The following is a 14,743-nucleotide window of genomic DNA, read 5'->3' as shown; positions in this document are numbered from 1 at the left end:
GCACTAATACAAGAAACGCATTTTAGGGCAGATAAAATATCCCTCATCAGAAATAGATTTTTTCCACATATATATCACTCCACATATACGCAAGCAAAATCCCGCGGGGTTTCTATACTGATCGCAAAGGGTGTACCATGGACTTATCAAGACAGTAGGCACGACTCAGAAGGAAGATTCTTATTTGTTAAGGGATTAATAGGGGAAACGCAGGTAACGCTCGCAACGATATACACACCTAACAATCGACAGGATGCATTTATCTCTAGGACTCTAGCTGAGCTGATGGGGTACACAGAAGGCCAATTAATTCTGGGAGGTGATCTTAATGTACCATTGACATCAGCGGTAGATACATCCTCCGGGACTACTACCCTCACTCCTGGAATGAGTAAACGAATTTTAAGAGCTTTACATAAAGCTCAGTTGATAGACGTATGGCGCCTTCAGCACCCTTCGGAAAAAGAATATACATTTTATTCAATTCCACATAGGAATTACTCTAGAATTGACCTTTTTTTCGTACCTCATGCTCAGCTACAGGCAGTGAAAAGGTCAGAGATTGATAGTATTACATGGTCAGATCATGCTCCAATATCAATAATATATAGCTTGACACCAAATTCGGCACAGAGAAGACGCTTCTGGAGGTTAAACGAGGATTTACTCCAGAGAGAGGAGGTAGTTAAGGAGCTTACAGAGGAGATGAAGGCCTTCTTTGAGATCAATGACCAACCGGAGTGCCGGACGGGGACCCTCTGGGAGGCTCATAAATCGGTGATGAGAGGCATCTTCATCAAGCATGGAGCACGGATAAAAAAGGAAAGGGGGAAGCAAATGTTACAACTTCTAGAAAAACTTAGCTTACTAGAGATAGAACATAAACACACCTTATCAGAGACGGTGGAGGGAGAATTGAAGTTGATTAGAAAACAGATAACGGACCTGTTACAATACAAAGCTAAAGCAGCTATTCAAAGGTGTCGGAAAATGAATTACGAATCAGGTAATAAATGTGGGAAATTATTGGCCAGTACAGTAAGAGAGCAGAAATTGAGGTCGTACATACCGCATATCATCACAACAGAAGGGGCCAAGAAAACGTTACCAACACAAATAACAGCAGAATTTGAGAAATATTATAATTCATTGTATAATTTAAAAAAAACCCCACCATCTTTAGAAGATATTGAAAGATATATAGATCAGTCACAGCTCCCTAAATTGATAGAGGCGGATCGGGAGGATCTAGAGAGGGAAATTACCATCGAGGAGATAAAGCAAGCACTTAAGTCTATGAAGCCTGGGAAAGCGCCGGGCCCAGATGGCCTAACGACTCAATATTATCAAACGCTGTTCCATATCCTAGGCCCATATCTAGCAAGATTATTTAATGCATCAGATATAGATGGGAAATTTTCCAGAGATACACTCACGGCCCATATATCTTTGATACTAAAAGAAGGTAAAGACCCGTCTTCATGCAGCAGTTATAGACCAATTTCTTTACTAAATGTGGATTTAAAAATATTTACTAAAATTCTCGCAAATAGACTGGCAAGGGTCCTCCCAAGCTTAGTACACTTAGATCAGGTGGGATTCATGTCATCAAGGGAAGCAAGAGACAATACTACCCGAATTCTCAACCTAATACAAGTAGTAAAGGAAAAAAAAGATTCCGTGCGTAGTGTTGAGCACAGACGCAGAGAAGGCATTTGATCGGGTGGGATGGCCTTTCATGTTTGCTGTGCTCAAATATATTGGAATAGGGAAAGAGATGCTGGAAAAAATCACCAGAGTTTACACAGAGCCAATGGCTAGAGTAAAAGCTAATGGCATACTATCGGACGCCTTCCCAATCAGAAATGGCACAAGGCAGGGATGCCCATTATCGCCCTTACTTTTTGCCTTGGTTGTAGAACCTTTCCTATGTAGAATTCGACTAAATCAAGATATTGAGGGGGTAAAGATAAAAGAGAAACAATATAAAATTGCCGCTTACGCGGACGATTTACTATTTTCACTAACTAACCCAGGTATATCATTGCCGAATTTAATACAAGAGTTTAAAAAATTTGGTGCTATGTCATATTTGAAAATCAACTTTGGGAAGTCAGAAGCGATGGGAATAGGGGTACCTATTTCCCAAGTAAATGCACTGAAAAGCAGTTTTGGTTTCAAATGGAAGGAAGAGGCGGTGAGATACCTGGGGACATTCATACCAGCAAAATTAACGCGGGTGTACGATCTCAATTTCTTGCCCTTGATTGCAAAAACAAGGAATCTATTAGAACAATGGCGTAAAGGGATGCACTCATGGTTTGGTAAATGTAATTTGTTAAAGATGACAGTTTTGCCAAAATTTGTGTACTTGTTGCGAGCGTTGCCTGTCAAGATCCCCAGTGTCTTTTTCAAAGTAATACACTCTCTGTTTGTGGAATATATCTGGAATTACAAAAAACCACGAATAGCAAGACGAATTTTAATATTGCCAAAAAAAAAAGGGGGTCTAGCCTTCCCAGATATACGGGCATATTATCAGGCCACTCAAGTGGCCAGAATTTTGGACTGGTGGCACCACTCGGAAAATAAATTGTGGGTACAAATAGAGCAGGAACAAACAGAAGTGGACTTGAAGAGAGCGATATGGTGCTACCAGGTGTTACCTAAGTATTTGAAAAACCATTCGACAATAGGAAATACACTTCGGGTATGTAGACAACCAAATATATACACCAAACTGACAACGAACGAGTCACCGTTATTTCCAATCTTGGGGAACCCACAGTTTGCACCAGGTCTAGATAAAAGACAGTTCGGGGATTTGAGGGAGAAGAAAATTGAGCAGGCCTCGTCTTTCCTGTTACAAAGAAGATGGCCTTCAATTAACCAATTGATTGATAGAGGGGGAATATATAATATCCCTTTCTGGCAAGCAATTCAAATACATCACTATCTGGCCTCAATACCAAGACCAGAAAGTTTTGGTAGAGCATTAACGAGATTTGAACAACACTGTGTGAAGCCAGGGACCTTACTACACACATTATCAATCGCTTACGGGCTACTGACAGATCCGGATGATCAGCCGGAATTGTCTTGGCCGGGAAAATGGGGAAGGGATTTAGGATGTAATTTGACAAGTGAACAGGTCCAGAGGATATTAAGATTTACCTTTAAACCTTCTGGATGCGTCAAAATCCAAGAACTGAATTACAAGCTTATAACAAGATGGTATATTACACCCAAGAAAATACATAGATGGTTCCCGAGGGAATCAGGTTTATGCTGGAGATGCAAAAAAGAGGAAGGTACATTGTACCATATTTTCTGGACCTGTACAGATATAAAACCATTTTGGCAGGGAATAAAAAATATTATCCAAAAATTTACGGAATACAAAATTGAAGAAAATCCGCTTTTCTTCTTACTACAGGGGACAGAGATACCAGTAAGGAGATATGAAAATTCTATCATCCCGTATTTGGTTAATGCAGCTAAGGCATGTATTCCAGGTAATTGGAAAAAAACACAACCCCCCTCGAGGGTAGAATGGATACACAGAGTAGAGGATATTAGAAGAATGGAAGAGCTAATTGCTTTTTCCCAAGATAGACAGGAGAAACATAAAAAGATATGGGAATCATGGAATCTTTTTATGGTCTCTGAGGAAGGGAAACAATTCACAGGAGGATAGATGGGAGGATAATGGAGAGGAGGGATAGTGAGTCCTCCATGCTGAAGGCAGTGGAGCAATTAACTAAACCTTTTTTTTTTTCTTTTCTGGGGGGAGGGGGGGGAGGGAAGGGGTAGGAAGGGGCATGGGATGAAAAGGAAAAATAAGGAAGGAATATAAGCCAAGTAAACATTGAAAGAATGGGAGCAATAAAGGTTTATTTGATATTGTATTACTTGTTGAAATGTTAATGTATTTAAGCTGTACTTCCTGAATAAAATTCATATTTGAAAAAAAAAAAAAGAAAAAAGTTATTTACAATTTAAAGTCATTTTTTTTTTTTTTTACATTTTGCACTTTTTTCAATTGGAAACGTGTAAATATACAGGTCCCTCTAAAAAAATTAGCATATTGGGATTCATTATTTTCTGTAATGTACTGATAAACCTTAGACTTTCATATATTTTAGATTCATTACACACAACTGAAGTAGTGCAAGCCTTTTATTGTTTTAATATTGATGATTTTGGCATACAGCTCATAAAAAAACAAAATTCCTATCTCAAAAAATTTGCATATCATGAAAAGGTTCTCTAAACGAGCTATTAACCTAATCATCTGAATCAACTAATTAACTCTAAACACCTGCAAAAGATTCCTGAGGCTTTTAAAAACTCCCAGCCTGGTTCATTACTCAAAACCGCAATCATGGGTAAGACTGCCGACCTGACTGCTGTCCAAAAGGCCATCATTGACACCCTCAAGCAAGAGGGTAAGACACAGAAAGAAATTTCTGAACGAATAGGCTGTTCCCAGAGTGCTGTATCAAGGCACCTCAGTGGGAAGTCTGTGGGAAGGAAAAGGTGTGGCAGAAAACGCTGCACAATGAGAAGAGGTGACCGGACCCTGAGGAAGATTGTGGAGAAGGACCGATTCCAGACCTTGGGGGACCTGCGGAAGCAGTGGACTGAGTCTGGAGTAGAAACATCTAGAGCCACCGTGTACAGGCGTGTGCAGGAAATGGGCTACAGGTGCCCCATTCCCCAGGTCAAGCCACTTTTGAACCAGAAACAGCGTCAGAAGCGCCTGACCTGGGCTACAGAGAAGCAGCACTGGACTGTTGCTCAGTGGTCCAAAGTACTTTTTTCGGATGAAAGCAAATTTTGCATGTCATTCGGAAATCAAGGTGCCAGAGTCTGGAGGAAGACTGGGGAGAGGGAAATGCCAAAATGCCAAAAGTCCAGTGTCAAGTACCCACAGTCAGTGATGGTCTGGGGTGCCATGTCAGCTGCTGGTGTTGGTCCACTGTGTTTTATCAAGGGCAGGGTCAATGCAGCTAGCTATCAGGAGATTTTGGAGCACTTCATGCTTCCATCTGCTGAAAAGCTTTATGGAGATGAAGATTTCATTTTTCAGCACGACATGGCACCTGCTCACAGTGCCAAAACCACTGGTAAATGGTTTACTGACCATGGTATTACTGTGCTCAATTGGCCTGCCAACTCTCCTGACCTGAACCCCATAGAGAATCTGTGGGATGTTGTGAAGAGAGAGTTGAGAGACACAAGACCCAACACTTTGGATGAGCTCAAGGCCGCTGTCGAAGCATCCTGGGCCTCCATAACACCTCAGCAGTGCCACAGGCTGATTGCCTCCATGCCATGCTGCATTGAAGCACTCATTTCTGCAAAAGGATTCCCGACCAAGTATTGAGTGCATAACTGAACATAATTATTTGAAGGTTGACTTTTTTGTATTAAAAACACTTTTTTTATTGGTCGGATGAAATATGCTAATTTTTTGAGATAGGAATTTTGGTTTTTCATGAGCTGTATGCCAAAATCATCAATATTAAAACAATAAAAGGCTTGCACTACTTCAGTTGTGTGTAATGAATCTAAAATATATGAAAGTCTAATGTTTATCAGTACATTACAGAAAATAATGAACTTTAGCACAATATGCTAATTTTTTGAGAGGGACCTGTACGTTAAAAGTGTAAAAATATTAACGAACAGAGCAAACAAAAAAAAGTTTTAATTATTAAAGGGTTTGTAACCCTTAATTATGCTTTGCTGCCAGCTCACCTATTTTAAGCTTCCATCCTGCACTGTATAAGTGTTTGTTAGAATTGATGCCTCTAAATACCTTTTTGTGAAGTTTCTTCAGGCCAGTCACGTGACTCCCGCCTGCTCTGCTACTATGATCCAGGGCTACACCAGGAGGATTTTTAACTACCTGTTTAGAGTTACAGAGGTCTTAGACTAGAATTATTGCTCTTGCTCTAATGTTTGCGATGCAACGTACGCATGTATTCACTTCTGCGTGCAAGCATGCTCGGATTTTTATTTTGACACTTTCCCTTTAAATTTTTTTTTGGATCAATTTTATTCTTATTACAAGGAAAGTAAACATCCCTTATAATAGGAATAGCGCATGACAGGTCCTCTTTACAGTGAGATATGGGGTCTATAAGTCCCCAGATCTTGCCTCTAGGCTGGAAAGCCTGAGATAAAAAAAACGATCTTGGTTTCCCAGCCAAAGAAACGGCAGTGGTCACATCTGCCAAGGCCGGATGTGAAATCACAACGTTGCGCCTGGCCTCCGAAGGTCATAGAGATGACCGGCCAATTCACTCTTTGGCTCGCTGATCGCACAGGCAAGCTGACAAAAGCACCGGAGGGCAGCGGAGGGGGGCGTACCCTCCCGCTACCTGTAAAAACAATCAAGCGGCTGAACAACTGCTATGATTGTTTTTACATGACAGGTAATCGCCGGCAGAAATAGAAGATATCTGAATGATGCCTGCAGCTGCAGACATCAATGAGATATCCCCACTCACATTCCAGGATGGCATATGATGTTCTTGGGAGGGAAGTGTTAAGGCTGATTACAGTAAATTAAGGGTTAATAGGAGGTTAAACAGAGGAACATTAAAAAAAAAAAATACATTTATTTTTTTTTTTTTACTTGACAGGTTGCTTTAAGCTGACTTCATCTGCAGACAGAAGTTTCTCCCTCTGATCTGTATATGAAGAAACAAAGATACAAAAAGAAACAATGTTTCTTTTTATCTTAGTGTTTCAGTGGCTGAGCAATGTTGTTGATAAACATTGCCGGGTGTTTTTTTTTTTTTTGACAGCTCCAATTGCCAGACTTCTTTGACATTTCAGCTGTCAACTGGGGAGCCCCACCGACAGCTGAATGAGTCATCAGATAAGGACATGGCGGCCCGACTTCTTAACAACCGATAATTGCTGGCTTTTTCTTTTTACATTTCAGCTATCAGTGGCGGAATCCCACTGACAGCTAAAAGAACCGAGCCTGAAAATAAAGATTTCAGGTATCGGTGCATTTGCACGAGTACCGATACTCATGCAAATGCTTAGTATCGGTGTCAATACTGTTATTGGTGCAACCCTACTTTAAATATATCACACTGTGTGTAACGTATCTATATAAAATATATGAGTTTCACGGTTTGAATTGCATTACTGAAATAAATTAACTTTTTGAAGATATTCTAATTTTCTGAGATGCACCTGTTATGTGCTCCAATAACCAGGTAGAGATAATGTCTGAACTTCATGTATGCATCTATGTACTGGTGATCCAAGTATGTCTCCTTGCTATTAGTATTAGCTCTCAGTACACTATACTAGTACTGAGGTAAAGCTTCATTTACAGTTAAAGAACTGCCTGTTAAAGAACTGCCAATATGGTATTGTTATACTTAAAGTGGAATTTTACCCATAACAACCTGATAAATGTTATTTAGCAAGGCACATACCTTTCACATTAATAATTATGCTACCAAAATGTGTGTGTGCTGTAAATTGCCTCCAGCACTCTTTCTGTTTCTTCTTGCCAGAGGCTGCCATTTTGCTGACGCCCAGAGCCCCTGAGCAGCAGTAAATCTTTAAGCAAGCAGCAGATCAGCCTCTAGTGGCTCTGATATTTGGCACAGTGGCAAAAACCGAGCAATCAATGCAGACCCACTGGTATTGGAATGAACGGCAGTCTCAGCCTAAGCACCTATCAGGCCACACCCCCAGCGCCAACAGTACCAGCATGGGGGCGTGGCCTGGCAGGAGCCCAGGCTGAGACTACTGTTCATTTCAAACCAGTGGGTCTGCATTGATGCACAGCTTCATGGGATTTAATCTTTGCTTTACTTTAAGAATAAAATTTTAACCAATTCCATACCGGGCCATAGTAAAATGATGCCGGCAGGAAGTGCTCCTCGATCCGGGCGGCCATCATATGATGTCCGCCCGCTTTAGCCGCTTCTGCGTGCCCCGCAATCAGGGATGAGGCTCGTTTCTCGGACAGAGGTTTTTTCTCACACACAGTATATGCAATCTTGCAATTACACCCCAAAATACATTTTGCTACTCCTCCTGAGTATGGCGATACCACATGTGTGAGACTTTTACACAGCCTGGCCACATACAGAGGCCCAACATGCAAGGAGTACCTGAGTACCTGCCTTCTGCCCATCAAAGTATCCGAGGACCTGTCTCCAGGCCATTAGAGTACCCGAATACCTCTCTGCAGCCCATCATAGTACCCAGGTACCTCTCTGTAGCCCATCAGAGTACCCGAGTACCTGTCTCCTGCCCAGAGTACCCAAGTACCTGTCTCAAGTCCTGAGTACCCAAGTACCTGTCTCCAGCCCTGAGTACCTATCTCCAGCCCAAAGTACCCGAGTACCTGTCTCCAGCCCAGAGTACCCGAGTCCCCTTCTCCAGTCAAGAGTGCCCGAGTACCTATCTGCACCCCATCAGATTACCCTAGTACCCATCTCTAGCCCATCAGAATACCTAAGTACCTCTCTGAAGCTCATCAGAGTACCTTTCTGAAGCCGATCAGTGTACCTGAGTACCTGTCTGCAGCCCATCAGAGTAACTGAGTACCTATCTGCAGCCCATGCCTCCTAGATTATGTGTTGGGGTGTTTGCTTTCCAAAATGGGGTCATGTTGTGAGGGTTTCCATTGTCTTGGTGTTCCAGGGCCTTCAAAAGTGGGATAGGTTGTAATGAAATTATATGTGTAATTTATGCTCCTAGAACACCTGACGGTGCTCCTTGCATGTTGGGCCTCTGTATGTGGCTATGCTGTGACAAAGTCCCACATATGTGGTATCGCCATACTCAGGAGGAGTAGCAGAATGTATTTTGGGGTGTCATTTTTGCTATGTACATGCTATGTGTTAGAAATATCTTAGAAATTGACAACTTTGTGTAAAAAAAAAAAGGTGTTTTCATTTTCTTTCCGCACTTTCAAAAAACATGTGGAAAAAAATGACATGTTCAAAAGACTCATTATGCCTCATAGAATATACTTTAGGGTGTTTTATTTCCAAAATGGGGTCATTTTGTGGGTAATTGCATTGTCCTGGTGCTCCAGGGCCTTCAAAAGTGTGATAGGCCGTTAGGAAATTATATGTGTAATTTATGTTTCTAGAACACCGGGCGGTGCTCCTTGCATGTTGAGTCTCTGTATGTGCCCAGGCTGTGTAAAAGTCTCACACATGAGGTATTGCCATACTCAGGAGGAGTAGCAGAATGTGTTTTGGGGGGTAATTGCAAGTTTGCATATACTGTGTGTGAGAAATAACTTTTTCTAATTCTTTATTTTCCCAAGAATTGTGGAAAAAAATTACAACTTCAAAAAACTCACCATGCCTCTTACTAAATACCCTGGAATGTCTACTTTCCAAAAATTTGGGGTCATTTGGGGGGTATTTGTACTACTGTCCTGACATTTCAGGGCCTCAAGAAAGGAGATAGGCCTTCGGTACATCAGGCGTGATCAATTTTCAATGATTGGCACCATAGCTTGTAGACTCTAAAACTTTCACACAGACTAAATAATAACCACAAATTTGAGTTATTTTTACCAAAAACATGTAGAAGTATAAATTTTGGCCCAAATTTATGAAAAAAAATTGCTTATTTGCAAAATTTTATAACAGAAACTAAAACAAAATGTTTTTTTTTTTCAAAATGTTCGCTTTTTTTTTCACTTATATTGCAAAAAATAAAAAACCCATTGGTGATTAAATACTACCAAAAGAAAGCTCTATTTGTGTGAAAAAAATGATAAAAAATTTGATTGGGTACAGCGTTGTATCATTCAAAGTGTGAGAGTGCAGAAAGCTGAAAATTGGTCTGGGCAGGAAGGGGGTGTAACTGCTCTGTATGGAAGTGGTTAAACAAATGCTAATCCTATATAATATATCCCAAGATGCATGATTTTTTCTTAAAGAGGACACCCCTCTATAAAAAGGCCAATAATAGGTGAAAGTGTGTAGATAAACAAGTAAACTTACCTATGTCCATTTGATGTTTTCTTCATTTTCATTGGTTTTCATTCTGCCTCTGTGCTGCCTGGGCTCCCACTCCCGTACTGCTATTTTGAAATCTGCAAGTAGTATTGTTGTACTGCACATACGTAAGATGGAACGCATGAGATCATGCGGCTCACGACATTACATACATCTGCAGCATTACGCAGAGAAGCATTCTAATGTGTCCACTTGAAGCTTTGCTGGAAATCCAACCAACACAGCACCCCGAGTACCCCCACGCATCCTACCTTTCTGCATATGATCATAGTAGGCTTGCACACCTCAAAATGCAGCACTTGGCATTTGAGTGACCTACTGTCCAGCACCAAACAATGTCATGTAAATATTCTTTGTAGAGAGAAGGCCGGGTGGAAGGCATGTCTAAGCAAACACCAACTTCCATTTGGAAAGCTTCAGAGACACATTAAATGGGTTTTAGTAAAGCTGAAAGAACACTAATATCAATATATTAATCAAAATTCCACTTTTCCAAAATAATATTGTAAGATATTATGCACTGTAAATGCCGCATATCTTACAAGTTTTGGCAAAAGGGGAAGGGGGGATGCTGCAAGATTTGTTAAGGAAAACTGGATAGATGTTCTGATTTTGACAACAGATTAATCCAGGAAATGCAAATACCTGTTCTAATCTATATCAGACATGCATATACAAATTAAAGTAAACCTGCAAAAGGTAAATATGGAGGCTAATATTGCTTTTCTGCTCCAGAAATGCTAGTTGGCTGACTGCCATTAACTGAAATTTTTTGAGTTACAATACTGAAACAAACATGCAGAAAGTAAAGTCAAACTGAAGCCAGAACTGTTATTCTATTTGCTTGTCCCAGGTCAGTGACAGATCCAAAAGAAATTAAAGTTATTGAATCAGTATGCCATGACAGACAACTCATATTTACAGAAGGATAGGCCAACATTGGCAGCCTATAGTACATGTTCCTGCATCATTGGTTTTCTTAAATGGGTAATTAGGAGTTTTATGGATATTCTGTACTCATACGAATTTTACTGAAGGTGCAAGGGACAAGGAATTTGGACAAATGACAAACAGAGGGATTCTGCCTTCATATGACCGTATCTATGATATGAAAAAAAAAATGCCCATGTCAAATGACCAATCTAATCTGAAAAATGATATGATGTGTGCAATAGATTGGGACACAGCAAAGACATGTATAATGTATTTTGAAAAGCTGTCAGTGTTAAGTAGTAGATTATTTGCATGATTTATCCTCAAATTTGCACATGTAAAATTTGCCAAATACTAACAAAGTGTGATTGTTTCCTTAAAATAAAAGTAAGAGGAGTAGCTGCAGATACACTGTGCTGTGTATTTAATCAGCAATAAAACCAAGCATAGCTATTGTTGCATAATATTTTACCTGAAGGTTACAGAAATGTGATGGCAATAGTAAGCTGGAAATCCCATTTTTACATTATTCTTGGAAAATGTGAAAGAATACATGTATTTCCTCCAACATGTCTCACCTTCCGACAGTTTCTTTAATTCTCCTTTCCCATCTTCAATTTCTTTTTTTAGCCTTTCGTTTTCTGCTTTAATAGCTTTTTCATTTTTGCCATCTTTATCTGAATCCAAAATCTGCACAATGAAAGAGAGCTTATTTATACAGTATGTAACATATTTTCTGTCTGGTAAAGGTAAAAACAAGAACATTGTGGTGCCTACCTTTAGGCAATGATATTAGTTTTAAAAGATAAAAGGCTGACAGGTTTGGTTAAACTACCACAGTCCTTACATTACATTACTACCTGTTCCAAAGGTGCCTAAGGTGCAAAAATCCAACATCATCCAAGGGTTGTGGCTTAAAGGAACCAGCTAGGATGACTGTTGCCACTCACTCCCAAAAGTGGTTCAAGTTCTGGGCCAAAATATAACTTCATAGCATCTTTCCCTGTAATGTGCTGTCACAGAATTGGCACCACATTACATTACATTGAAGATTCCAGTTTACTGTACATGCTGTCTAACTCACCCACTGAAGTCAATAGGACTGCATCGCAACTAAGCCAAATGTTTGGCTCATGATATTTAGGAGCAAAATCCACCTTCATTTGAAAAAAAAAAAAAAATTATAAAAAAAAAAAAAGAAAAAAAAAAAAAGTTTTCAGAAGGCAGCAGTATCACTACTGGAATGCCTGGGAGCCATTGCCAATGTCTAAAAGGAGAACATTCAATCAAAAGCAATTTACCTTTTTTAGTTCACCGTTGTCTTCCATGTTCTTTTTGGCAGTTTCGTTGACCTTCTCTACTTGTGTTTGCAAAGCATCATTGTCATCCATCACCGATGCCAGCTGATTTATCAGAGATATAACACGACGCAGAACACTACAAAACAATGCAACGATAACTAATTAAAGTATTTATTCCATGTACTTATCGGAAAGAGTGTTCCATGCATCCTTTATTTTAATGAAAATTTATAGGGCAAAATATTTAGCTATAAAATATATACATTTAAACCTCATCGGGGATTCCTATACTTTGCTGCTACTTCTTCATTGTCTACTGCTCAACTTTGATTAGACAGATCAGTGCAGTTATACTATATTGCTAGTCACAGTACATAGTTAGAAGCAATAAAACCCCAGTAACAACATGTATAACCACGTGGATGTGTTACACAATGTCTATAGACAGTAATACTTTTCCTTTAGAAACCATAAAATGTTGTGTTCATGTACCCTTGATTAGGGGAGCTATAACATACATCCACTCTCCCACAGCTTCCACTTTCTGCTTCTTTCTCTTTCACGCTCCATATAAAAAAAGAATGCAGTTTTTCATGAGACACTTACAGCCACAGAAACAGAGAAAATCCAGAGATGTACAGATTCCGCTGGGATCTGAAAAGCTTCATATGGATATGATCGTAAGAACCAGAAGAAAGAGTTGAGCTCTTGTCAATTGTTGGGCTTGAAGAGTACTTTCTAACCTCTCTTACAGCATCTGTAAATTGAAAGAAAATGACATGTACTTCCAAATATTGCTGGAGTGGTTAATTTCAACAGTAACCGTATTTTTTATCACAAAAAAAAAAAAAAAACCACATTAGGTAGCAGAAACTTGCACCGTTTAGTTTACATTGATGATGTCATCGGCGCATGCACTCTGAAGAAACGGCCACCCATACTGTTTCTTCAGAGCCCTGTGCCGTGACCGGCGGCTCCCGCACACATACGTGGTATTAACATCACGCGGCTCTGGCCTGTAGCACAGCCAGAGTCTGCAGACCAGGAAGGAAGATGGGTGAAGATGTATGCGGCCTCCAGCGGGGACAACGCTGGCTTTGTTTGCAGGTAAGTGTCACATAATGCGCAAGTATGCCTTGAATACTATTTTCAATGCATTTTTTCCCAGGCTTTACTTCCTCTTTTAAGGTGGATTTTACACCGTATAATGCATGAAGCAAACAAAAGGCCCGTGGGCTGAATACAACCCTTTAGGCTGTTTCATGTGGCTTTCCTACCTCTCCTGTGGAACCCACCCCCATTTCTGCTCCCACCTTGTTTCAGCAGTTGGCAGCAGAAAGCAGGACAGGACTCCTCTGCCAGATCCTACACTTCTCCCGTGCAGCCCCAGAGATGCTTGTCTCTGCCTTCCTCCCCCTTTTCAGCAGTTGGCAGCAGAGAGGACGACAGAACTCCTCTTACAGATCCTGCACCTCTTTGTGCAGCCACATCTGTCTCCCTAGGTCTCGGCATTCAGCAGACTCTGGCAGCTGATTTCAGCCCTCATCTGGTCACCCTTTAGACCCTGCCCTTTCTGGCAACCAGCTCCATCCCCAGCAGCACAAGGTAAGAGGGTTGCACTATGATGTAAGGGAGGGTGGAGAACTCCTGACTTCTGATAGTGGGGGGGGGGGCTCTTGACATCCCAATTCTATGCCTTTTGAAAAGGAGGGTAACACACCGCTTATATCATCCACAAAAAACTTTATTGGAGACTGTTCAGACAAAACACCATGGTAGAACCATGTTCTATCTAAGCAGTCCACATACACAATAAAGTTTATTTTGGATAATACCAGCAGTGGGCGACCCTCCTCTTCAGACTTGCATCATCTGCTACAAGAGTGTGAGTGGGCTCTTTACCGGTCTGCACCTACCGTTACAGCTTAGGTCTTAAGTTATTACTAAAACCAGTAATAATTCAATGCAGAGGCAATTATTTAATAAAGGTACCCAGTAGACACAGTTATATGGTTTTACAGATACAAGCAGCCCTTTAAGGGCAACCATAATGCTGATGCGGCCCACAATAAAACTAAGTTTGACACCCTTGATAATGCATTTCATGGGTAATTGCCAATTCTTCAGACATTTTGTAACACGGGCTTGTTCAGGCTAACTTGCAGGGCACTTAAGAGGTGAACCAAAGCACATGAGCCACACATTTTGAATTATCGCTGGGTGCTCAGTAAGTCATCCTGAAAAACCCTGAATTATGCCACATTTGAAGAAGTGGAGGCTAGCCACAAAACACGTTATATGGTGTTTAACAGAATCTTATTCTCCAATAAAATTATCTTTAGAGTTGATAACCTCCCAAGATATAGCTTTTCCTGTTACCTGGATGCCACTGCTACCTGATGGGATTTTTCTGTTTTTCTTCCCAAAATGAATAGACCAGGTCTTTTTTTTTTTTCTTTTCTAGGGGGTAACAGAAGTGCTGCT

General features: G+C 40.5%; 1 protein-coding gene across 1 annotated transcript in view; it reads right to left on the bottom strand.

Annotated features, from left to right (window-relative positions):
• BCAP29 (B cell receptor associated protein 29) overlaps window positions 1-14,743 on the bottom strand; it is a 150,201-nt gene that overhangs the window by 43,742 nt on the left and 91,716 nt on the right. The window contains exons 4-6 of the mRNA XM_082254397.1: window positions 12,866-13,016; window positions 12,260-12,395; window positions 11,537-11,648 (exon numbers count right to left, since the gene is read on the bottom strand). Of these exons, the coding sequence (XP_082110523.1) occupies window positions 11,537-11,648; window positions 12,260-12,395; window positions 12,866-13,016 (399 nt within the window). The remainder of the gene's footprint in view (window positions 1-11,536; window positions 11,649-12,259; window positions 12,396-12,865; window positions 13,017-14,743) is intronic.

Source organism: Pelophylax lessonae, assembly GCF_965119305.1.
Source record: "Pelophylax lessonae genome assembly, chromosome: 4".
NCBI lineage: Eukaryota > Metazoa > Chordata > Amphibia > Anura > Ranidae > Pelophylax > Pelophylax lessonae.
This window is presented reverse-complemented; position numbering and strand designations above follow the sequence as displayed.